Genomic DNA, 25,056 nt, shown 5'->3' on the forward strand with positions numbered 1-25,056 from the left:
CCCACCGAAAAACCAGCTGCTACTCTGATGGGCCTATATACATAACTCTGTTCTGCATGTGTCATCTGGGAGTGTCGCTCTTAATCCTTCTGGTTATTTTGTTCCCACTCTGCAAAGCCAAGATAATAGGAAAGCTACAGGTGGCTCCGTGCATCAGAGAAAATGTAAACAAAGTCGTGCCATGTCCAACTTGTTGTTATTAGATATCTGATGTCAAGTGCTAAAAACCAGATTAGAGCTGCTTAGCTGAAGTCATAAAACACGTGGGTGTCCAGGACAAAAAACTATTCCAAACCTACCTCGTCTCTAAATTCACTGTGGTGAATCAGGGTTCTCTCTCCTCTGCTCAGTGTACATATGTTCAGATCTGTTCCCCATGCCAACACTGACTTTTTGGGGGAAAAAAAAAAACTTCAACTAATTGCTTCAGACAATTATAAAATCAAGATCTTCATAGGAATTAATACATAGTAGACTCAATTTCTCAATCAAAAGATTCACAGGTCTCCATGTTTACTGAGCCACTGAGCTACACTCCTAACCGTAAAAGCAGTACATGTTTTACAACTGTGCTATGTCCTAGACTTGAAGAAACAGAACTTGTCCTTAGAAGAAAAACAGAAGCCAGTGGCAAAAGTCTCCAAGCTCCTGTTTGCCTTAGGATAACTACAGAGATGGCACCTGCCTTCCTACCTTCTGCAGCACTGACTTCTGTTTACCAATCCCACTGGGGTATATAGCATAATCAATGGCTTTCTTAAAAGAGCTTCTCAAAGCAGATTTGGAGAGTTGGAAGGAGACATAGAGCCAGTGCCCTCAGGGATTCTCAGCTCTGGCCTTGGCTCCCCTCTCTCACCTTCCTCTGCAGACGAGAGAGTAGTGATCTTTGCATTTACAAGGGTTCCTTCTTCTGTTGATGTCACACGCCTTTAATTCTGAAAGCCACAGACAGTAGCTCTGCCTGTTGGCACTAGTGAGAGTAAACCCATCTTCCATCTGCATGGCATCTCCTCCCCAAGTCCTGTTATCTCTGGCTTCTGTAGATCCAAGCATACCCAGTCTCTGCTGCCTGTCCTCACGTGACCTGGCATTAGGTTCCCTCATTCCTCTCACACCCCTCTGCCTATGCACAGGGTGCCAGGGTGGGGTCTGGACAGTGCACTGTAGGGTTAGATGTCTCAAACATTTCCCATGCCACTCAGATGGCCAAGACTGTGTGTATTTTTGGCTTGTTGTGAATGCCCTTGTCTTTTTATCTCCACCACACTCATCTGGTTATCACTGAGGTGGCAGACTTGGGACTTGTACCCAAGCCTTTGCTGTAGCCGAGAACAATAGAGATAAACAGACACCCTTCAAGTTCCCTGTGCAAGATTTATGCTTAGAATTGGGGAGGATTTCTCTAGAAGGCACAGAAGATGGAGCAGTGGTTGCCTACAAGGAGGCATACTGGGAAGAGGAAGGCACTTTTTAAACATTACATACCCTTTGGATTTTTAAGTTTCACATGAGTATGCTATCTAGTTGTTAACTTGACACACGCACACATGCCCCCCTCCCCCCGCCAACGGATGTAAAGGGGAGTAATTTTTGTTCCAAACTTGTGTGTACTTTTGAGGGTAATCTACATCCCTTTCATAATTTTTCTTCATCTGTCACATAACCAGGTAGAACGGGAAACTTAGTTTCTAATGCTGTAGAGGAGGCAGAAGGGTACAAAGGAAGGGATATTCTGTTTCAGGAAGTCAGCAAAAAGTTAATTGCAGCCACTCCTGCTGGATTTTCCCCTTGCTTTGCTCCCAGAGGGGATTTGCTATTTCCTCCTCTTCCTCCTCCTCCTCCTTCCTCCTATATACCATAAAAAAAGGTTGGAAGAATGGCTGAGCAATTGAAAAATTTGCAAGTAGAAATGAAGATGCAACTAGAGAGGTTCTGGGTAGAGGTAGAAGCACTTGGAAAGAGAGCAGCACCGGAAAAGGGAGGAATAAAGGACTCAAGTCTGGTGAGTGGGCAGGAGAACAAGAGCTTCCTGCAGGATGAAAGACGGAAGAAAACTGGGCTAGAAGGCCAGTCGCGGCTTCACCCAGAGCCTTGGTCTTTCAGTTTCAAGTCTCCACAGCCCCTGGGTGGAGTAGGGAGATGGATATTCAGCTGGGAGGGAGAGGAAAAAGCCCATTTCAAGAGAAAGGGTTAATCTGGAGCCAACTGCACCACCAGAGGGGGAGCCTAAGGTTAGGCGATTACCATTATCTTTCCCAGTAGACACACAAGGTCTTCGATATCAAAATGCCTGATGCTTTAATTGCAGTGAATTTGGCCATTTACAGAGAAATCCTGACCAACCTGTTAAAAGCCTCAGATCTTGAAACGTCTCGCGCGGTAACTGTGAGAAATACAGTAGTTTCTGGTGAAGAAGTCACAATGAGTTCTCTGAAAGAATGCCTAAGCTTCCTGGGGTTTGCAGGCATTCTGGGAAGGACTGTCATTGGATCAATAAATGCAGGTCTAAAAGGGGCACACAAGGCAATATTTTTTGCCATCAGGAAGTGTTAATGTTATTTTTACAAAACCTTGCTGTTTTCTCAGTTTCTCTCTTAACCTGGCTACCATACAAATAATTGAGACTCTTTTATCTTTATTTACTATTAAACTTCACAGCACAAGAACTAAGCAAGTATTACTCTATTGTTAACCCTCTAAACTAATCTGGTTTGTCCCCAGCATACATTCCAGGGATACTTGCATTTTGTAGCTTCTCTACTCTGATGATGTCACCTGGACCTCTCCCATGGCTGAATCCCTTACTTCCTCTTCCAATTCCACCTTCCCTGGCTGGCAGGGAGTCCAGTCCTATTCTCTCTCCTGCTCAGCAATTAGCTGTAAACTGCTTTATTGGCATATCAGGGGACAATTGGGGGGAAGTGTTTACATGACACTGAGACAGGAGATTCTCAGAACAAGGATTACAACCAGATTATGGGAAATACAGAAATCAGCATTTGAATTACACAATAACTTTAGGCCAGCAAGGGAGCAGCTTTGGGGCCTTAGCGCGAAGCTCCACAGCAAAAGTATGGGCCATTTCAGACATGAGCAGCTGTGAGTAATCAGGTTATAGAAAAAAGAACCCTACTGATCCAAAAGTGTTTAGTTCATTGAAAATGTCTCTGCTTATAATTTCTCTATATCACATGGCATGTTTTATTATGATCTGGAATAATTCTGGTCTTTTTGTTTTTATTTCTGATATGGCATATCACACCAACCGTAAGTACCATGCTTATCACTGGTTATGCAAGCTTCCTCTTTCTTTCTTTCTTTCTTTTTTTTTTTATGTTCTATGGACATGGTACATGCTTATTTCCCTCCCCCACAAGAGGAGGGACTGTCTGACACATGGTATGTTCTCTCACAAGATGAGTATTTAATGTTTTTGAGATTCTACTTCCCTAGTGCTGGGATTAAAGTCCTGGTGAAGCACACCCAACTTCTTCTCTGCAGGCAGCTAGTGTGGTAGAGTTCATCCATGTATCTGAACTTGTGATTCTCACAGTGTACCCTCTGCCTGTCCCTGTCTCACTCTGCGTGCATAGGACAAGAATGGCCTCCAGTGTGTTCAACAGCTAATCTATATTTAGTTTATGCATGTTAATTTAACTCCAGCTAAACTGAACTTTTTGTAAGCAAGGACCATGATTTTTTTTTTTCTGACATCCTGTTGATTTGGGTGATGCTTGTTTTCTGCTGTAGAGTGCTAAGCACTGAAGCAAAATTAAGTGCAATAGTAATAAAGAATTAATAGTGAATTCCTCCTGAGCTAAGTTTAATTATACATTATCCTGTAATATCTGGGACCTTAGGAAAAATAGACTAAGGCCTTGGGTGTGTCTTCCTTCAGTGCAAAAAAGAAAGAGAAAATTTCACTTACCTTAGTAGCTATTATAAGGAATAAATGAGTTAATTATTATTGAGAGTCAAATACAACAAATGGAGCACTACAAGAATTTAACAAATAATGTCACTATGACTCTCACTTGGTTCTTCAAATTATTATTTCCATGGGTCTACTACTCTGAGAGAGTATCAGCATTTAGAGGTAAGGTCACTCCAATGAAACACCATGACCAAAAAAGTTGGCAAGAAAAAGATTTATTTGGCTTACACTTCCATATCATTGTTCACCAGGACAGGAATTCAAGCAGGGCAGGAGCCTCAAGGCAGGAGCTGGTGCAGAGGCCATGGAGGAGTCCTGCTTACTGGCTTGCTCCTCATGGCTTGCTCAATCTGCTCTTTTATAAGAACCCAGGACCAAGGATGGCACTACTCACAATGGACTGGGCCCTCCCCCATAAATCACTAATTAAGATAAAGCCCTAGAGCAGTGTTTATTAACTTTCCTAATGCTTAGACCCTTTAATATAGTTCCTCATGTTATACTAACTCCCAAACCATAAAATTATTTTGTTGCCACTTCATAACTGCAACTTTTCTGCTGTTATGAATCATAACAGCAAATAGATTGGACCAAAAAAGAAAGTTCCCTCACCATATAATAATCAAAATACTAAACATATAGAACAAAGAACAAATATTAAAAGCTGTAAGGAGAAAAGACCAAATAACATATAAAGGCAGACCTACAGAATTAGAACCAACTTCTCAACAGAGACTCTAAAATCCAGAAGGGCCTGGACAGATAGATCTCTTATAAACTCTAAGAGACCACAGACGCCAGCCCAGACTATTATACCTAGGAGAACTTCCAACCACTATACATGGAGAAAACAGGATACTCCATGATAAAGTCAAATTTAAACAATATTTATCCACAATCCAGCCCTATAGAAGATTCTAGAAGGAAAACTCCAACAGAAGGAGATTAACTACACCCATGAAAATACAGGACACAAATAACCTCACATCAGCAAAATAAAAGGAGGGAAGCACATGCACATATGTGCCTGTACACATGTGCGTGCACACACACACACACACACACACACACACACACACACACACACACACACACACACTACCAATACCACCAGCAAAAACAACAAAATAACAGGAACTAACAATCATTGGTCATTGATATCTACCAATGGTGATGGACTCAATTTCCTAATAAAAAGACACAGACTAACAGAATAGATGTGAAAACAGGATCCATCCCTCTATTGTGTGTAAGAAACATGCTTCAACATCAAAGAGTAAAGGGTTAGAAAGGTTTTCCAAGCAAATGGCCTAAGAAACAAGCTGGTGTAGCCATTATAATATATAACAAAATAGATTTCAAACCAAAATTAATAAAAAGAGATAGGAAAAGACACTTTGTATTCATCAAAGAAAAAAAGTTCATCAAGATAATCTTTCAATTCTTAACATTTATTCTCCAATTTCAAGGGCACCCACATTTGTAAAAGAAATATTACTAAAGCTTAAATCACACACTCAACCTCCCACATTAATAGTGGGAGATTTCAATACCCCATTCTCACCTATGGACACATCAGACAGACAAAAACTAAACACAGAAATACTGGAGCTAGCAGGGGTTATGAGCCAAATGGGCCTAATGATTATCTGTAGGACATTTCACCAAACACAAGAGAATATGCCTTCTTCACAGCACCTCATAGGACATCTCCAAAATTAGCCACCCCATGGTCACAAAGTAAGTCTCAACAGACACAATAAAACTGAAATAACCCTCTTTATCGCATCAGACCACCATGGACTAAAGCTGTACGTCAGTAACAACAGAAAGCCTACAAACTCATGGAAACTGAGCAACTCCCTATTGAATGACACAGGGTCAAGGGAGAAATATAGAAAGAAATTAAAGGCTTCTGAGAATTCAATGAAAATAAGAACACAAGATACTGAAATGTATGGTACACGTGGAAAGTGGTGTTAAGAGGAAGTTCCTAACACTAAGTGCCTACATAAAGAAATTGAAGAGATGGGGCTGGAGAGATGGCTCAGAGGTTAAGGGCACTGACTGCTCCTCCAGGAGTCCTGAGTTCAGTTCCCAGCAACCACAAGGTGGCTCATAACCATCTGTAATGTGATCTGATGCACTCTTCCAGCTTGCAGGTGTACACGCAGGCAGAGCACTGTATACATAATAATAAATTAATTTTAAAAAAGAAATTGAAGAGATATCATACTAGCAACTTAACAGCACACCTAAAAGCTCTAGGGGAAAAAATGCAAGATGTATATGTCAGAAATAATCAAACTGAAGGATTAAATCAATAAAATAGAAGCAAGGAGAACAATAAAAAAAATCAATCAAATGAAATTAGCAAGATAACTCTCTTATCCAAACTAACTAATAGACAGGGAGAATTTATCCAAATTAACAAGATCAGAAATGAAAGCAGAACATAACAACAGACAATGAAATCCAAAGAATCATTGAGTCATACTTTAAAAACCTGTACTCTGGTTGGAGAGATGGCTCAGTGGTTAAGGGCACTGACTGCTCTTCCAGGGGACCCATGTTCAAATCTCAGCACCCACATGGCAGCTTACAATTGTCTATAACTCCAAGATCTGACACTCTCACATAGACATGCATGCAGGAAAAACACTAATGCACATAAAATAAAGACAAGTAAATAAATAAACAAACTTGTACTCTATAAATTTTGAAAGTCTAAGAGAAATAGATAATTTTCTTGATAGATACCACTTACCAAAACTAAAACAATATTAGATTAACAATTTAAATAGACCCACAACCCCTAAGGAAATAGAAGCAGTCATTAAAAGTCTCCTAACCAAAAAAATTCCAGGGTTAGATGATTTTAGTGCAGGATTCAACAAGACTTCCAAAAAAGAGATAACACCAATCCTTCTGAAATTATTCCACAAAATAAAACCAAGAGGAACATAGCCAGATTAATTTTGTGAGGCCACAGTCACCTTGATAACCAAACCACAAAAAGATTGAATAAAGAAAGAACATTACAGAACAATTTCCCTCATAAACATAGATGCAAAAATACTCAAAATACAAGCTGAATCCAAGAACACATAAAAATGTTCTTTTACCATTACCAAGTAGGCTTCACCCCAGAGATGCAGGGATGGATCAAAATATGAAAATGAGTCAATATAATCCACCATATAAACAACTGAAAGAAAAAAAACACACATTCATCTCATTAGATGCTGAAAAACCTTTGACAAAAAATCCAATACCTCTTCATGATAAAATATTGGAGAGATTAGGTATGATTAAAGGGACATACCTTAACATAATTAATGCAATTTACAGCAAGCCAATAGCTAACATCAAATTAAATGGAGAGAAATTCAAAGCGATTCCAGTAAAATCAGGAGCAAGACAAAACTCTTTATCCATTCAATATTGAAGTTCTAACTGAAACAATAAGACAACTAAAAAAAGATCAAAGAATTATGCATCCTACGACAAGGACGCTTGCTCAACTATGTTTATAAAAGCTTTATAATAGCCAGAAACTGGAAACAACCTAGATGTCCCTCAACTGAAGAATGGATAAAGAAAATGTGGTAATGTTTACACAATGGAATATTATTCAGCTGTTAAAAATAATGACATCATGAAAATTGCAGGCAAATGTATGTTTTGGACAGAAAAAAAAAAAAAAAAAAGAAACCCGTCCTGAAGGATGCATCCAGACCCAGGAAGACAAACACGGTTTGTACACACTTATAAGTAGGTATTATTTGTAAAGTAAAGGATACTCAAGTTACAATCCACAGAGAGACTAATTTAACAAGGGCGATGTATGAATCGCCCTGGGAAGAGGAAATAGAATAGATTCAATGGAGATGGTATCAGGAGGGATCGGGTGGGGTTCAGGGGTGGAGGGAGAGAGTACTGGGAGAGACAACTGGAATGGGGTGAGGAGCATTTGTGGGGAAGTGTGGAAACCTAGTGCAATGAAAACTCTGGAATCTATGAAAGTGACCCTAGCAAAGATGCCTAGTAATGGGGGACGTGGACCCTGAGCCCAGCATATTCTATAAGCAGGCAAGGCTTCCAGCAGTGGGATTGGAACATCAACCCAGTCACAAAACCTTGACCTACAACCTGTAAGATTGCTGGTGTAATAGTAGCACAGAACTTGTGGGAGTGGCCAATGACTAAATCCAACTCGAGGCCCAGTGCTGTGAGGAGCAGCCCACACCTGACACTGCCTGGATGGCCAGGAACCAGAGGCTGAACAGTCCCAACACCCCAGGATAGAACCAAATGTGACTGGGGCGGGGAATGAGGGGAGTCAGTAAACGGTTCCTAATAATATTCTGCTATACTTGTAGACCAGGGTTTAGTCCAACTGTCATACAAGAGCAGCAACTGATGGGAACAGATGCAGAGACCCACAGCCAAACACTAGGCACAGCTAGGGAAACCCCCACAGAAGGCGAGGAAGGATTGTAAGAGCCAGGGGTATTGAGGGCACCACAAGAAAACAGTGCACAAAATCAACTAAGGAGGATTCACAGAGACTGAAGTGATAATCCAAAAGCCAGCATGGGTCTGACCTAGGTCCTCTGCATACAGGGGTAGCCTGGTGTTCTTGGGCAACTCATACCAGTGGGAGTGAGGGGTGTCTCTGACTCTTTTGCCTGCCTGCTCTTTTTTTTTTTTTTTTTTTAAGGAAACAGAGAAGGAGTAGATCTGAGGAGGAGGGAAGGTGGCAGGGGCAATGGGAGGGCGGGAGAGAGGGGAAACTGTGGTCAGGATGTAATGTATGAGAGAAGAATGAAAAAAAAAAAAATTTAAAGCAACACGAACCAAAAAAAAAATCAAGGTGTATCGTATTTTTGGAATGACAACTGAAATTGACCTTAGGTCTACAAACATAAATAAATATACACAAAAACTTTTAATTGAATGTTATTTTATTCAATTGTGTAGTATATATTATCCCTTTTTCAATATTCATGGCACTATCTTACTTTTTATTTGTTACATGTTGAAAAGGATCGAAGATTACAATGAAGCACAAAAGAGGATCTCGTGCCTCAAATGCTATCATTCAGGAGGCTGTGGCAGTAGGACCCTGAGTTAGAGGCCAGCCTGAGCTACCTGGCCAACCTTCTTTTGAAAGATAACAAATATTACATTGTACTTTGGTCTTCAGTCAGTCTTCTGTGCATGAGGAGAGCACTGGAGTTATGCTTCCCAGCATCCTTTCTGGGCTGGGAAACTGCTAGGGCTCCCTTCATCATCCTTCCAGACTTCAAAGGGATTCTGCCATCTGTAAAACATTAACAATAAGATGTCAAAGTCTGGGCCTGAAGAGGTAACTCGGCAGTTAAGAGCACTGGTTGCTCTTCCAGAGGTCCTGAGTTTAATTTCCAGTGACCACATGGTGGCTCACAACCATCTGTAATGGAATCTGATTCCCTCTCCTGGTGTACATGAAAACAGAGCACACATATACATAAAATAAGTAAATAATCCTTAAAAAAAAAAAAAAAAAAAGGTCAAAGTTCTCCTATTCAGCCCAGTGTTTGAAATGCAGTCCTGTTCTGTGATCTGCATCATTAACAAATACCCACTAAGAATATTTAAAATTGTGCTCAAATGCTGTATTTGACTGCATTTTAACAATCACAGTCAAAAATCTAGATTGGCACACAAATATCACCCCTGGGCTTAGCATTAATATAATTTCTATGTGGCATAAATACCAATGGTTAGTGTCTGTGCATGGCATTTCATGCATTCTCTTATTGGTACTCCTCTGGCTAGTCCATCCCATCCACGCTGACTGTCCTTCTAAATATATACAATCATTTAAAGACTTTAGAACTGATATATTTGGGGAAATAAAAACTCTACCTGAGCAAGGGCAACACCAGTACCCATGGTAAAGTGGAAGAAAAGGATCATAAGTTCCCACCCTTAGACAAAGAATTAGAGGCCACTAAAGGGTGCTGAGAGTGGGGGGGGGGAGGGAGAAAAGAGAGGGGGGGAGGGGTGAAGAACCACTTAAATCAAATCATTCTATAATCAAATTCTCCATCAAATCATACTAACATTAAAATCACATTATTTAGCATTTACATTATGCATAAAATACAGGCAGCTTTCCATGAAGTCTGCCTAAAGCATCTCACATGACCAAGATTCAGAACTACCAGAAGGAATGCTTGTGAGCGACTGGACACAAGGGAAGCTGGTCCACATTTCAACCTGATAGACAGAAACAGGCCCTCCTAGTGACATGTCAACCCCTACATTTTAGGATACCATGTAAATGTCTTTAAGCATTTTGTTAAAGTTTACTCTTGGCTTTCCTTTACCCAATTCATTCTCACTACAACATAGAAAGATAGAGGTAATTAGCTGCCGAAGAAACAGAGAAGACTGCTTACTTACTGGTAGATTACATAATCTATAAAGTTTGGTCCTCTTCTATAGTGATTTTTATCCGAGTTTTGTTGTTTGGCTGCTTGGCTAGATTCGTTGTTTGTTTGTTTGTTGTTTTAGACATATTTTCTCTATTGTGTAGCCCTGGCTATCTGAGAACTCAAAACTCATTGTATAACAGGCTGGTCTACACAGATCAGGCTGGCTTCAGATTCAGAGATCTACCTGTCTCTGCCTCCCAAGAGGCATTTAGTCCCAGTCTCTGAAGTGGAAGTTTCTAGTTTCTTTGAAGACTTAGTTGTGTCACGTGAATGTTTTTTGTTTTGGGCCCCAAGCATGGGATGTGGGACAGTTTTTCCACCGCTGGAGACAGCCTCATGACCTTTGTTAACAGAAAACAGAGGGCACACAATGTTTTGCTGGAAGCTGTCCGTGAGAAGGCACGCAATGTTGTGTCCTGCTAGAAGCGTGGTTTTTGCCAGCTGCAAACACCGCCCCCCCCATGTGTGCACCGTGAGAGGCAATGAATAGAAGCCCACAGGCAGTGAGACAGTGCGTTTGTGTTGCTACACCTTGCGATGGTTTGCATTGCTTCCCTGGTCTTCATTTTTTGACACCTGACTTTGCAGAGAGAAATGCTCCAGGTGAGTTCACTTACTCACCCCAGTTTGGTGAAGGTTTGCGGTTTCTGCTGGACTGGGCCACTGATACTGATTCGGGCTGCTGTTTGGTGTTTCCCTACTCCTATTAACCTCCATTCTCTCCTACCGTTGGTCAGTGGGTTGAAAGGGAGGTGAATGTGTTTAAGAACCCTAAATAAAGCAGTTTGTTTTTTTTTTTTTAAATTCTAAGCCTACAAGACTCCTTGGGAGTAAAGAGATGTGCCACTATGTAATAACTATGTTTTTTAGTAACAAGTGCTGGCAACATAGCTTAACAGTTAAGAGCACTTGCTCTTCTTCAACAGAACCTGAGTTTGAATCCTAGCACCCACCTCAGGAGATTCACAACCATTCCCAGGGGTTCCTGGCCTTCACAGGCACCCATAAACATGTAACAGATACACACAAATACATAAGTAAAAACAAATCTTTTTTTTTTTAATGCTGTAACAAAGCATAGAGAAGAAACAATTTCAACAATGAAAATAATACATAACAGCCTTTCTTATGTGTATATTTAAAGAAACAATTAGTATTTCCCCCTTGGTGTTGTAGGAGAGATGTGGAAAGAATGGGTAATCAGCCTTGTTCTCCACACATCTGGGATGAGCAGAGTGCTGCTCCGGGTTCGAGACAGAGGAAATACAGGATGCAGTATGTATGCATCATCTTAGTGTAGTGGGTTGTTTTGAAAGTGGAAAACTCAGGGGCTGAGGGGCACCTGCCCCTGGGGGAAGTGGCTGAGAAGGGAAGACCTCCCTTCAAGGAAGTGACTCCTGAGCTAATATGGGAAAGCTGGGTAGGAGATGATGAGAGGGAACAGAGGGCGAAGTTCTCTGGTATTTCTACTGTCAAGCGGTAAATGCAGAAGAAAACATGGCAGCCTTTGCTTGACATGTAAAACTTCTGGAACTCTTAGACCAGTGGTAATTTATGGTAAACTGTCAGTTACATGGGATGGTAGAAAACTTCGGATGTATTTTTTTAATATCTATACTGTGAGCTGGATCTGGAAATTAGCAAAAACTATCCTAAAGTGTTTGAAGACTTTGTATTTTCATGCAAGAGGAACACATGCTACTAGAAAACAAGTAAGTCACTCTTACTGTATCAATCTTAAGGCTTTTAATAATGATCTTCCATGTCATCTTTGAAGTTATCCAGTCCAAGATCTGCAGATACTGCCACATATATAGTCCAAACAAAACAGGCTGACAAGCTATCCAGACTTCCTTCAAATCGTTGGCTATGGAGACTAGTATTAGCTGGGCACAGCGGCTTGTTGCCATTTTGGGTAAGTCACTTATGTTATCCACCATAGTCTAAAAAAGTTCAAAATGAAAAGTATGTTAAAGACTTATCAGGCTATTTTACAGAAATGTTATGTTAAGTAGGAGCCAAAAGCTGTTTGCCAATGGGACTCATGCAGTATGGAGCCTTACAAGTTTCTACAGGTGACAGTGGGTGTCATATGTGTCCATGATATCCCACCTGGACTCACAGGGATCCTACACGGACCAGCTGACATTGTGCTGGCTAACTGAAAGACCAGCGTTCCTCATCACTTTACCACAGTGCCTAAGGATTGCTATCACCTCAAGAACCACATGAAAATCCCACAAAAAATGAAGTCCTACTACCCATCTGTGGTGAAGAGGTAGAGGAAGATAGGAGGGATTTTATTAGCAGCTACAGAGTTATGGCACAACAGTGGACAGGGTGGCCAACTTAGAGCTGATCCTGTCATGATTCCGTTAGCCTTATGAAGACTGGATGCCACACATTATACTTAACATGACTCATAGCACAAGGGCTTATGTGGCTAATTCATAACCACTTCTGACAGAAACCTTGATCGATACAAATCAGCAATATGGGATAAATAGTAAAACATTCCAACCATTTCCCAGCTAAAAATGTTTACCTTAGTGATTTCTCCAGTAAAACAATTCTGGTAAATACTCGAATGCACAGGTCCTGGGTAAATGGTAGACACTGTTATGCCTGGGTAGTTAAAAAGTTCAGTTTGGAGTGCATGTAAAAAACCCTAATAGGCAATAAAAGATAGAAAAGAAGGAAAAAAATAAAATTAAATTAAACACAGGCCTCCTTTCATAGTCTCATGATTTGAGGAACTGTTCTACAATACTTGAGTAAAGGACATGGGGTGTGCACACAGGCCATGGAATGCAAACAGCCATAAGCACAGAAGCAACCAGAGCAGGTACTCTCAGACCTTGCCAGGTCCTAGGGGCTCAGTAGATGCTAACAGCAGCTTCTGTCTTCAGCGCTTCTGTGGCAGACAAGCACCAAGCAGAGCTGGACTTATCCCTGAAGACCCATGTATACCCTCCTCATACCAGCCTTCACTTCCCTACTCTCATCTATGCTTTACAGAGGGTCCCTGGTAGCAGTGAAGGGGTGTTTCTTCATTCCCTGAGTAGATTTAAAAAAGAAGAAATTAAAAAAAAAAAAAAAAAAAAAAGAGGAATGAAACTTTATAATGGCTACCACAGATCAATTCATTTTACAATTTGTATTACCATTTTATACTGGCGAATTAATTTATGTGAAGTAAATATTCTGTATGATGCTGGATCAGGAATGAACCTAGTATTATTTCTTTCTTTCTTTCTTTCTTTTTTTCTTTTTCTGAACCTAGTATTATTTCTGCTCTATGGACATAGTACCTAATTGTCCTCTAAATTTGTATCTCTAGGGCTGGAGAGATGGCTCAGTAGTTAAGACCTCTGGCCACTCTTCAGAGGATCCTGGTTGGATTCCCAGCACCCACATGATATTATATTATATATATTTACACACACAAACAAACACAAACACACACACACACACACACACACACACGTATCCATACATTGGTACAGCTCTTGGACCTCATTAGAGAAGTTTCTCTGTGAATCACGAATGGACTCAGTGAGTTATTAAAGAAAGAGGAAGTTGGGGAGGGTGGGAATGACCTTGGAGAAATTACAGGGACTGCATAGGATGAGAACGCATTGTGTGCATGTGTAAAACTCTAAAAAGAGGGGGGGGGAAGAACTTGATAAAAAACAAACAAACAAACATGCTTTTAAAAAGAATAGTTCAAACTTCCAGACTTAAAGATACTGGAGAGTTGTAAACCAAGAGTGAATAAACAGAAATATGTTTTTTCCTCATCTGTTTCTAAAATAGGAACTATTCCCAGACCACGTTGTTTTAAAAGAAGGCCAGCTAATGAAATGCACAAATCATTTACCCAAGGTGTTTGGGAAAGCAGCCCAGCTAGTGATCTGCTGGGGGGCGGGGGTACGGTGGGCAGGGAGGGGGGGCGGTGGGCGGGAGAGGGCAGACTCACACAGAACTGATAGCTTTTTCAGCACTGGTTACTTTAACTGTAACAGTGTTGTTGGATTCGAGTTGTGGTCTGTGTGGTCTTCTGCAAGTGGCCTTGGAAATTTATGGCCAGCTTTCCCATAGTTAAGTTGCAGTTCAGATGTAGTTAAGCAGTCTGGTGTGGTGGTGCCTGCTTTTACTCCTAGCACTTGGGAGGCAGAGGCAGGTGGACCGCTGTGAGTTCCAGGCCAGCCTGGTCTACAAAGCGAGTCTAGGACAGCCAAGGCTACACAGAGAAACCCTGTCTCTGAAATCCTAAAAACAAAAACAAAACAAAACAAAAAACAAAGATGTATTTAAGCATGTTTACAGAACCTGATAAGGTTTTTGAGTGGTTTCTATAGTGTATTTGTTTTCCTAAGGGTTTGCAAGCATCTGTTTTTCTAGGTAAAAGGAAAGGAAGTTTTAGCTGAAGCAAGCAGAAGTCATTCTTAACTATATTGGACATAAACCTCTAGCCCATTCTATTTCTCTTTACCAAAGGTACATCCTTATCTGACTTAGCAACATTGGAAGGTTTGCTGCCAATAAATGTGGCATCCTCCCCACCCTCACCCCTACCCCCACCATACAGCTCAGGAATGGTAAAGGCTTCTGCAGTCCAGTCGGAGTCTAATGGTGCCTGACCCAGGGCTGGACCAAAACAAAATGCCTGATGAAGGTATGGAGAGCTCCCATTCCTTTTGCCTCTGGTGCTTGGTGGCAAAAGAAACAAGACACCAAGCAGCCAATGCAGAAACACTAAACTCTCTCTTTGTGTAAAATCACATCAAGTATAGTGTATTAGCTTCAGTAATAAATTCACTTTAAAACTGACTAGAAATTGAAAAGGGTAAATGTGTTTTTTACAAAGAGCCTCCTGACCTCAGTGTTCAACTACAAAAGTACTGCTCTACTTTTAAAAATCCTCAATCAGCCCTAAAACTGGAATTACCATTTTGCATATGTGTGTGTATGTGTGTATGTGTGTGTGTGTGTGTGTGTGTGTGAGAGAGAGAGAGAGAGAGAGAGAGAGAGAGAGAGAGAGAGAGAGAGAGAGAGAGAGACCTCATGTGGAGGTCAGAGAGCACCTTTGGGGAGCTGGTTCTCATCTTCCACTGAAGGGCAGGTGTTCTTATCGGCTACATCATCTCACAGGCCCATCAGCTGGGCACGTTTTGCTAGCCCACTAAATCCAGTACTAAAACAGCCTGGGAAGGCAGGTGAAAAAGCTCTTCTGTTTTTTTTTTTTACAAACGGTATTCTACATGTCTTATAAGCCTGAGGGCCAACAGGTGAGGTCTGTATCTTGACTGCGTCTGTCTGTCTGAGATGGGATTGTCTCTACAGAAGGTTGATTGAAAGGCCATTACTAAGTTTGAGGAAAGCATCTCAGCTGCATCCCTTCATCACTTTGCACTTGTCTGCTCTGTATGGCAGAGGAGGGTCCTATTGGACCACACCTTTCATTTCTATGGCTACCTGAACCACTGCATCATACAACTGCAGTGATAAGATATTCTATTAAAATCTTTTTCAAGCCATGTGTGTTAGTCTATGCCAGTACAACCAGCACATGGGAGCTGAAGGCAGGATGATCAGGAGTCCAAGCCCTCAGATACACAGAGTTTGAGCCAAATATGCGCTAAATGCGAGAGACACTGACTCAATAAAAAAGGGGGAGGGAGATTCACCTTCAAGGGATGAGTTAAATTTTATGCTTTTCATAATCACCAGCCTTACCATTGCTTTGTTTCACTCATTGTTTGTTATTTGATTTTTCGAGACATGGTTTCTCTGTGTATCCCTGGCTGTCCTGAAACTCACTCTATAGATGAGGCTGGCCTTGAATTTAGAGATCCGATGGGCTCTGTCTCCCAAGTGCTGAGATTAAAGGCGTGCACCACAACCTCCCCGATTTGTTTCACTCTTAAATCAACCTAAGAATTCATTTGTTCTGATATTTATTACTCATGAGAAAAAAGAGATCAGGCTTTTCTCCTAGGCTTTGCCTTGCTTCTCTTCTTTCCAGAAAACCAGAATGAATAGAGTACTTGTTTCCTTAGAAGGGATACGGAACCCAGGACCAATCACCCAGCAGACATGATATAGAACACAACCAGGTAAGAAAGGGTTGGCTCGGTTTGCCTTGAAAAAATGTAGCAAAGGGCTAATGCAAAAGACAACGTATGCTTGCTAGAGCGAAACCGATTTTTCTCCCCAGGGTTCATCTCAGTGTATAACACCATGCAGGTATACAATTAAAAAAAAAAACAAACAAACACCAAAACTGTTGAATAAGTAATGAAGATGAACAGCTCAAATACTTTTGCTCATTTGCTGTTGCTGTACTGTCAAAGTTCTTCCCTTTCCATAGCCCCACATTTACCCTCTGGTTCCATTGACCTCACCCACCAATGGACAAATCCTTAATGCACATCGCAGACCAGGCCAACAGAGTTGGGTTGATGCAGGCTTACCCGAAGAGCATGTTTGCTGGCAGTGTAGCCACTGCAAAGTGGCACAGGCATAATCCCTGTGATGCTATTCACGACCACAATCTTGCCTTGCTTTCTCTCCATCATGTGAGGCAGAGTACACTTGATCAAGGACACGGTCCCTAGGTAGTTCACCTCCATTACCTTCGTGAAGACATCCATGTTGGTTTTTACAGCAAAGGAACAATGGCATATTCCGCCATTGTTGACCAGAATGTCAATCTAGTTAAACAAAATCAGAAAGAAGATTCCTTAGAGACGGTCTATGACTGGACTCGTGGAATTCCTAGTGATGGGTGGTTATGTTGTTAATTTGATGAATCAGTACAGCAGTGTTACATTTCTAAAGTCAACAAAAGGAAGATAAAAATCAAACCAAGCATGGTGATGCAAGCCTTTAATCCCAGCACTTAGGAAGCAGAGTAAGACAGAGTTCTGTGAGTTCAAAGCTAGTCTGGTCTACATGTGTTCCCGGACAGCCAGAGCTGTACAGTGAGACCCTGTCTTGAAACAAAACAAAACATAAGCAAACAAACAACAACAACAACAACAAAAAAGAAGACAAAAATCAATAAAATCCACCTATTCGGTTTGAGTAATATTTCACAAAATACACCAAAGCTTGCAAATATCAAAGTTGTGGTGAATTTTTGGCTCTTTTGCTTATAATAGGAATTGAGGGTGTCTAAGAAGGATACTAACGGCCTAAAGTCCTACAGCCAGCGATCCGAGCGATAGACCTGACCCACCAATGCCTTCCAGAGGCTTGAATGTCTTTGAATGACTCACCACAGATAAGAATCTCTTTGAAAATTTCAATCAAGCTGGGGAAAGTGATACAATGCACATTCCATCAACAAAAATTGCTACTTACTCTCCCAAACTCCTGGAGAACGGCTTCGGTAGCCTTGGCATGAGAACTTCTGTCAGCCAGGTCAAGGGGCAAAACCAGTACATCTTTTTCTTTTATGTTGCCGTTCTCTAAATAAAGACATGTCAGCATGTTAGTGGGAAAGTCATGCTACAATCCAATCAAGCTCTTTCCTGTTCTCATCAGGTCCAGCCCCTTCCAAGAGCGATGAGTGGATCTAGGTAAACTTGAGAAAGAACTCTGGCGAGATAAATCAAGACCAGATTTGTTTTGTTCAGCAAAACAAATCAAGACCAAAACCAAACAACAACAACAAACTCACAGCTCACTTAGAAGTCTGTCAACTGAACTCAGGACTTCATACCAGCCAAGAAGCACTTTACCGAAGTGCTAGCTCGGCGAGTTTCATTTAGGTCGGGTACAAGTTCTGAGGCCCTCTGCCAGATTATACATAAGCTGGGCACAGTAGCTGATGCCTATAATCCCAGCACTCAAGAGACAGAGGCAGGTGATCTCTGTGAGTTTGAGGCCAGCCTCATCTACATATCAAATCCAGAACAGCCAAGGCAGAGAAACCTGGTCTCGAAGAAGAAGAAAGAAGAAGAAGAAGAAGAAGAAGAAGAAGAAGAAGAAGAAGAAGAAGAAGAAGAAGAAGAAGAAGAAGAAGAAGGAGAAGAAGAAGGAGAAGAAGAAGGAGAAGGAGAAGAAGAAGAAGAAGAAGAAGAAGAAGAAGAAGAAGAAGAAGAAGAAGAAGAAGAAGAAGAAGGAAGAAAAGGGAGGAGAAGGAGAAGGAAAAACCAAACAAGTGTGGCTGCCTAAGAGGCAACAGAAGAGGAGGCGGGCAGTGCACCTGACGCCGCCCTGGAGCCAGCGTGAACTGTACAGCACAGTCCTCCCACCTTCCCTCACTCCCACAGCTGCACTTGAGTTTGGATTCTCACATCTGGGAAGCCCGGCTGTTGGTGGGAGTTTCCTCACCCAGGCATCTTCTCTTCACCCGCTCCAGCTCCTGCTCCCTTCGGGCTGACAGCACCAGAGAGACTCCGAGTTTAGAGAGCTGCAAAGCCAGCTCCTCGCCAATGCCACTTGAAGCTCCAGTCACCCACACCACCATGCCAGTCAGTGCCTGTTCTGTGGAGGAAGGGCGGGGTGGGTTGGGTTGGCAGGAATATACATGGAATAATGATACTCACACATCAAAGAGAAACAAATAGGAATGAGGACTAAATAGGACAGCAGGGTGTAGTGGCACACACCTTTAGTCCCAGCACTCGGAAAACAGGAGTAGGTGGATCTTTGTGAGTTCAAGGCCAGCCTGGCTTACATAATGAGTTCCACAACAGTCAGAGCTATGCAGGAAGACTCTGATTCAAAAACAACAACAAGAAAAGCATAAGAAACTTTAAACCATGTCATTAAATATGACAACCTACTATGCGGAACTTAAATTTTCAAATCTAATTTTTTTTTTTTTTGTTTTTTTTGGGGGTTTTTTGTTTTGTTTTGTTTTGTTTTTCGAGACAGGGTTTCTTTGTGTAGCTCTGGCTGTCCTGGACTCACTTTGTAGACCAGGTCTCGAACTCACAGCGATCCACCTGCCTCTGCCTCCAGAGTGCTGGGATTAAAGGCGTGCGCCAAACTAGTACAACCGCTTTGGAAATCTATCTGGTGCTTTCTCAGAAAAATGGGAATAGGGCTTCCTCAAGACCCAGCTATTCCACTCCTTGGAATATACCCAGAAGATGCACTACCACACAACAGGGACATATGCTCAACCATGTTCATAGCTGCCTTATTCATAATAGCCAGAACATGGAAACAGCCTACGTGTCCCTCAGTAGAAGAATGGATAAAGAAACTGTGGTACATTTACACTATGGAATACTACTCAGCTATTAAAAGCAAGGAATTTCCAAAATTTGTAGACAAATGGATTGAACTAGAAATTATCATAATGAGTGAGTTCACCCAGAAGCAAAAAGAGTTAAATGGTATATACTCACTTATATCGAGACACTAGTCCAAGGGGTACGTCCCCATGAAAAACTTTACCTACCAGGAAAGTGGGTGAGAGGGGAGGACATCCTATTGAGACTTTAGGTGTGAGAAGCCTGGGAGAATGAGGAAATAGAAGGATCCAGAAGGTCCTGGAAAACTACGGGCAGGTCTGGGCCCTGGGGTCCTCAAACTATGGCACCAGCCAAGGACAATACAGACCATAAACTTCAAACCCCTATCCAGACTAGCTGATGGACAGGACATTCTCCACCGTTAAGTGGAGAAGGAGATCTGACTTTCACACAAACTCTGGTGCCCCATATTTGACTATGTCCCTTGGATGGGGATGTCTGGTGGCACTCAGAGGAAGGATAATAGATCACCAAGAAGAGACTCGATACCCTATGAGCATATACAGGGGGAGGAGGTCCCCCTCAGTCACAGTCATAGGGGAGGGGAATGGGGGGGAAGCGGGAGGGAGGGAGGAATGGGAGGATACAAGGGATGGGCTAACAACTGAGATGTAATATGAATAAATTAATAATAAAAAAAAGAAAAAAAAAGGTGTGCGCCACCACCGCCCGGCTCAAATCTAATATTTCTTAAAAAGCATGAATATGTTTTCTATTTTGTATGTTTCAGATTTCTTGGTAAATTTTCCAGCCTTCACTCTAACTCCAGTGGTTTCATTCTAAGACTATTTCTCTGTGTATTTGATAAAGAAAATTAAAGCTACTATGTACAAGCAAATTGCCTGGGCTTAATTTTCTTACTCCTTACTTCAGATTAAGTAACTGGGTCCTTTCCAGTTTTCAATTCTATTATTTCAATTTTTTGTGGTGCATCTGTTGGTAAGGATCTAGATTTACGAAATTCTGGTCAATGGTATGATATGATCATCCCACACTTAAAAGTAATATTTTTCCTTTTGCCACTCATATCTGCTATCTGTCAGATAATGTCTTATTGTAAACAAGTTTCCCCGTGTATGTGCTCTCATAGTAGGAGGCTGTGGTAGTTCACATGAAATGCATTGTACAGGGTAGACATGTGAGTCACGGTCCTCAAGCATCTCTAACCCTATGAAGACCGCCTAAATGGTATGGCAGCCACACAAAGGCGGGCAGTGGTGCTGGGGAAAACAATCGAAAGTGTCCTTCTGAACCTTGGACCACAGCGGTGTGAACTTCTTGTCTTTAAGAAAGTCAGAGTCACGGGGCACCGGGGATTTAGCTCCATGAGTGGAATGCTTGCCTAACTACATCCTGGGTCCGATCCCCAGTGCAACAGAAACTGTTTTCTCTGTGTGGCGGCACCTCTTCACTCATGGGCTCACGGCAGCTGGGGTTGACTGCGCCGTGACAACAAGATAATCCAGCATTACACCCAGGAGAGGGTAAGAGTCTCATGTGCCACTATCCTGAGGTGCCGTTGACAGCTGATGGCTTCTGGGAAAGGGACTGTCACTTTTCTTTAAAGGTAAAGCCCATGGTAGGTCAGCCAGGCTTGACTGGGTGGCCCCACATGCATGAGTATATGGGAAACACAAATTGGCCCTTGTAAATTTTGGGGGTGGGGCAGGGTGAGCAAACAAAAAAAGGCAAAGAAAAAAGCAAACATCAAGTTAGGGGTAGGAAGGGAGGATCTAGGAGGCACTGGGGAGGAAAGATTGATACAATAAAAATATATTGTATGCATGGAATTCTCAGTGGATTAATAAAAATAAGTATGTTTTTAATAATGTGGGATTTGACAAAAATAGCAAACAAAATATCACATATATTCAGATTTCAATTTGGGTCTAAAGGTGTTAAAATATGGGATCCAGTGTGCTGTTTCAAACTGGCTCAACAAAGGAGTTTAAAGAAGTTCTGTTGTGTGAGCTGAGCCTCCCGGAGCCTGTCAAAGCTGAGCTTCCAGCCCCCTCACCTAGCCCAGGAGCATATGCTTGGTGCCTTCAGTTTATCACAGCTGCAGAGCAGACAGGAAATCACCCCCTGCAGGATGGTTGGGGAAATGAATTAAGGCTGAAAAACTCTCGGAGCCTTAAAGGGGCACATAGTTGGCACTGAAGAAATGCCAACTGTATTCATCACTGAAAACAAACCGTAAATCCTGCCATGTGAGATCCAGGCATGGGGACGCAGAGATTCTTCCCGGAAGGTTTCAGGAGAGTCAGGAATGGCCCTGGCCATGAGAGAAAACACTCACGAAGACTGGGGACCAGTGCTTTTTACCATTTATTGTTTTGTACACTGGAATTTTGTATTTTTACCTTTCTTAATTTTTATGTAGACAAAATATACATAATCTACCAAAAGGAACATTTTTTCCTTTTAAAATCTTCATAGAGCTTGCCCATATTCCAGTCTATGCAGCTTTAGGAATGTGTCTATTTCTATGTTCCTCATATTATTTTCTTCAACCCTTATCCCATCCTAAGCCTCTTGAGCCCTTTTCCCCTAAAGCCATGCCCTATAAAAATTTTAACTCCACAAACACATAGTATATTCACCTATATTCTGTACACAGAACTGTATTTTCATATACATAAAAAGAAATTTGGTGGAGCTTAACCTTTTGTCAATCTAAGTTTAAGAAAGACTAATTTTTTAAATTAAGTAAAAATTTAAAAGCTATTAACATTTTATGACTTGTTTTAATATGACTTGTGGCACTATATATAACTAATGTCATATATTTTATTTTTACTGACCCTGTAGCTGTTTGTCATCGATTGCCCTTTAGACAGGTTGAATGGCTTTTGTAGGATTGCAGAATAAAATGATTAATTCTGCTTCCTTCTCCAAGTCTGAGTTTACACAAAACCACCCAATATGAAACATCTATGAGCCTTTGGCTGCCTAAATGAAGCAATTAATCAAGAGAAGGTTCTATTATCAAACAAGAAAGCGATATCAAATGCTCTCATTTGAAAGAGAAAGCCTACCTTGGACAGCTACCTGCTCGTCTAAGTTTTTCTGTGCATTGCCTGCCAGTTCTATAAAAGTAACAATGAGGAATAAGATTTTCATTCCTCCCAGTCCCACCCTCCCTCCCTCTTCCTCGGGCCCCCTTTCCCTATTCCTCAGAAAAGGTGAGCCCACTACCCACCCCAGCTCATCAAATCTTATCAGGATTGAGTACATCCTCTTCCCCTGTGGGAGGAGTAAGATTGTGGTCTTTAGGGATGAGTTTTGCAGGAAAGCAGGACAGCAAAAAGATAGTATCAGTCCTGTCATTTCCCCCACTTCCCCAGCCAGTCTTCACCCACTCAACATAGAAAACACTGTCTTCTGCACTATCACTTTCAAGCAAAGGTCACCAAGAAACTTTGGGTACTGTCATAAGAGACCAGGAAAATTCGACTGGGTTCTTAGGACCCAGTGTCTACCTGTGAGCATGCTCTTCCTCCCTAACCCTTAAGCCTGGGAGTGGCTCAAGTTGGCTCAAGGAGGTTTCCACAACTGGAGGTGGCCCAGGAAGACCGACCCAGGGGAAATCAGGACTCCCACTTGGAGCTTGAGATCAAAGAATGTCCTCACCTGGACGCTTGCCCAGCCACAGAGCCCACATCAGTCTCAGGTCACTATCGGTGCGCAGGAAGCTCAGCAGCCACAAGGCTGACAGCAGCAGCGTAGACAACGCCAGCAGCCAAAACTCCCTTTCCATCGAAGCTGGTAGAAGGCAAGAAACAACAGCTCTGGGAGCTGGCTAGCTGCAGGGCTATATACCGCCCTAGATTCTGGCTCCGCCCAGAAGATGGGCGGGGCTGGGGAAGAATGGGTGTACCTGGTGCGCCAGGTACAAACTAAGTCTTGGTTTAGAGCTGCATTGTCTTCCCACCTAGGGATGATGGCTCCAAGCGAGCACCGACAGTGGCTGGATGTCTAATGAAATGTTGCAATGGGAATTAAAAAAAAAAAAAAGAAAGAAAGAAATGAATGACTTAAGTACTTAAGAATGAAAAAATAAGTACTCTGATTTGTTTTGTTTTGTTTTCTTTTCTTTTTATATATTCAATACCAGGGATACAGTGGTTAATTGATTGATATTTTCTGAATAAATCACAGCTTATGCAACTTCATGTTTGAAAGGGAGCATAAACATGAACAGCAACTGTATTTTTCTGATGGTGTAAACACCATCCAATTAGCTCAAGGATCACCCAGATTGAGCCAATGCACCTGGCATCTGACCACAGCTATGCATTTCAAAGTAAGCCACAGAGCGGCAACATTCTATTCTACCTGGGAGAGCGTGCTTGTGTCTGCACAGTCAGCTTCGGTGCTTTCAGCTTCGGTGATGCGTCATCTCCTCTCAGAGCAAGCCACTATGTTCTGGAAGGACATATTATTACCTTGCCATGTTTTGGCTATTCCATGGTCAACTCACTTTCTAAACTCATGGCCCATTCCAAGCCTTTGGTAGACCCACTGTGTGTGTATAAGCCATGCGTATATTGAAATAACATCGAGATTTCATGACCTCCATCTCTACTGTGATGTGTGCTGTGGTTAACAACTGGACCACATACTCAGTAATACTTTCAACCTAAATTTCTCACTTCTGAACAAAAATACGCATGTCCAGCTTGCTAACCTGTTACGGAACCAGATTTTACCTGTGTATGCCCTCTAGCCACACCCTACTCTAATCTATTTCTCCATGACTATTCTCACTCACCATGCAACCCTACCTTCCATCATTTCTATCATTTCCCTGTATTTAATGGAGACAACAGAGAACATATTCCTAGAATAACAGAATGTCATTTAATGCATGTCTAAAAAATGGGATGTGATTACTGGACACTTGTGACAGTGAGCATTGATTTGGTGATGTGTACAAGGCTCTGCTCTTGCTTTCATCTTCCATCAAAACCACGTGACTCCAGTTTTGCCGTTCCCTGTGTAGAGAGCCCTTGTGCTGTGTCGTGTATCTTTACATAAGCTGTTTGTAGATATTTTATGGAAAGACTATTATTATACACTATACAATGTGAAACTACAGATTCTGATGGGAAAATCATGTAGGTAAGAACCCCCCCACCGGGCTGTTTCTATGTTGTAATATGCTTAAATGCTTTTTATAAGTTCTATCAACTCTTGGGTTTTGCCTTTGTTTTTGTTCTTGTTTTCCATCATGTCCATGAGATGCCAACTTTGAGCCTTTGAGTCAGTCTTTAGTAAAAACTGAGTTTGTTAAGATATATCACTGAAATCTCACCTTCCTTCTTATGTCATGTTGTTGTTCATTTTGTTGAAGTAGTAA

General features: G+C 41.7%; 1 protein-coding gene across 1 annotated transcript; it reads right to left on the reverse strand.

Moving 5' to 3' along the window:
• Positions 1 to 9,242: 9,242 nt before the first annotated feature.
• LOC127189730 (dehydrogenase/reductase SDR family member 7-like) lies at positions 9,243 to 23,373 on the reverse strand. Its single transcript, XM_051146854.1, has 7 exons — positions 23,328 to 23,373; positions 18,763 to 18,915; positions 17,788 to 17,894; positions 16,896 to 17,135; positions 12,965 to 13,087; positions 12,147 to 12,362; positions 9,243 to 9,260 (listed from the first exon to the last, which is right to left on the reverse strand). The coding sequence occupies exons 1-7, from the start codon at positions 23,356 to 23,358 to the stop codon at positions 9,243 to 9,245; spliced, it is 888 nt and encodes a 295-aa protein (XP_051002811.1). The 5' UTR covers positions 23,359 to 23,373.
• Positions 23,374 to 25,056: the final 1,683 nt, after the last annotated feature.

This window comes from Acomys russatus, chromosome 1, assembly GCF_903995435.1.
Source record: "Acomys russatus chromosome 1, mAcoRus1.1, whole genome shotgun sequence".
Classification (NCBI taxonomy): domain Eukaryota; kingdom Metazoa; phylum Chordata; class Mammalia; order Rodentia; family Muridae; genus Acomys; species Acomys russatus.

What these genes read in the sequence shown, in the direction of transcription:
- LOC127189730 (XM_051146854.1), bottom strand. Translation starts at nt 23,358, where the DNA reads ATGTGGGCTCTGTGGCTGGGCAAGCGTCCAG. An exon ending in GTGGCTGGGCAAGCGTCCAG is followed by an intron (nt 18,916 to 23,327) that starts GTGAGGACATTC and finishes CTTCCTCCACAG; the next exon opens with AACAGGCACTGACTGGCATG. An exon ending in TTACTGGAGAAATCACTAAG is followed by an intron (nt 12,363 to 12,964) that starts GTAAACATTTTT and finishes GAACTTTTTTAG; the next exon opens with ACTATGGTGGATAACATAAG.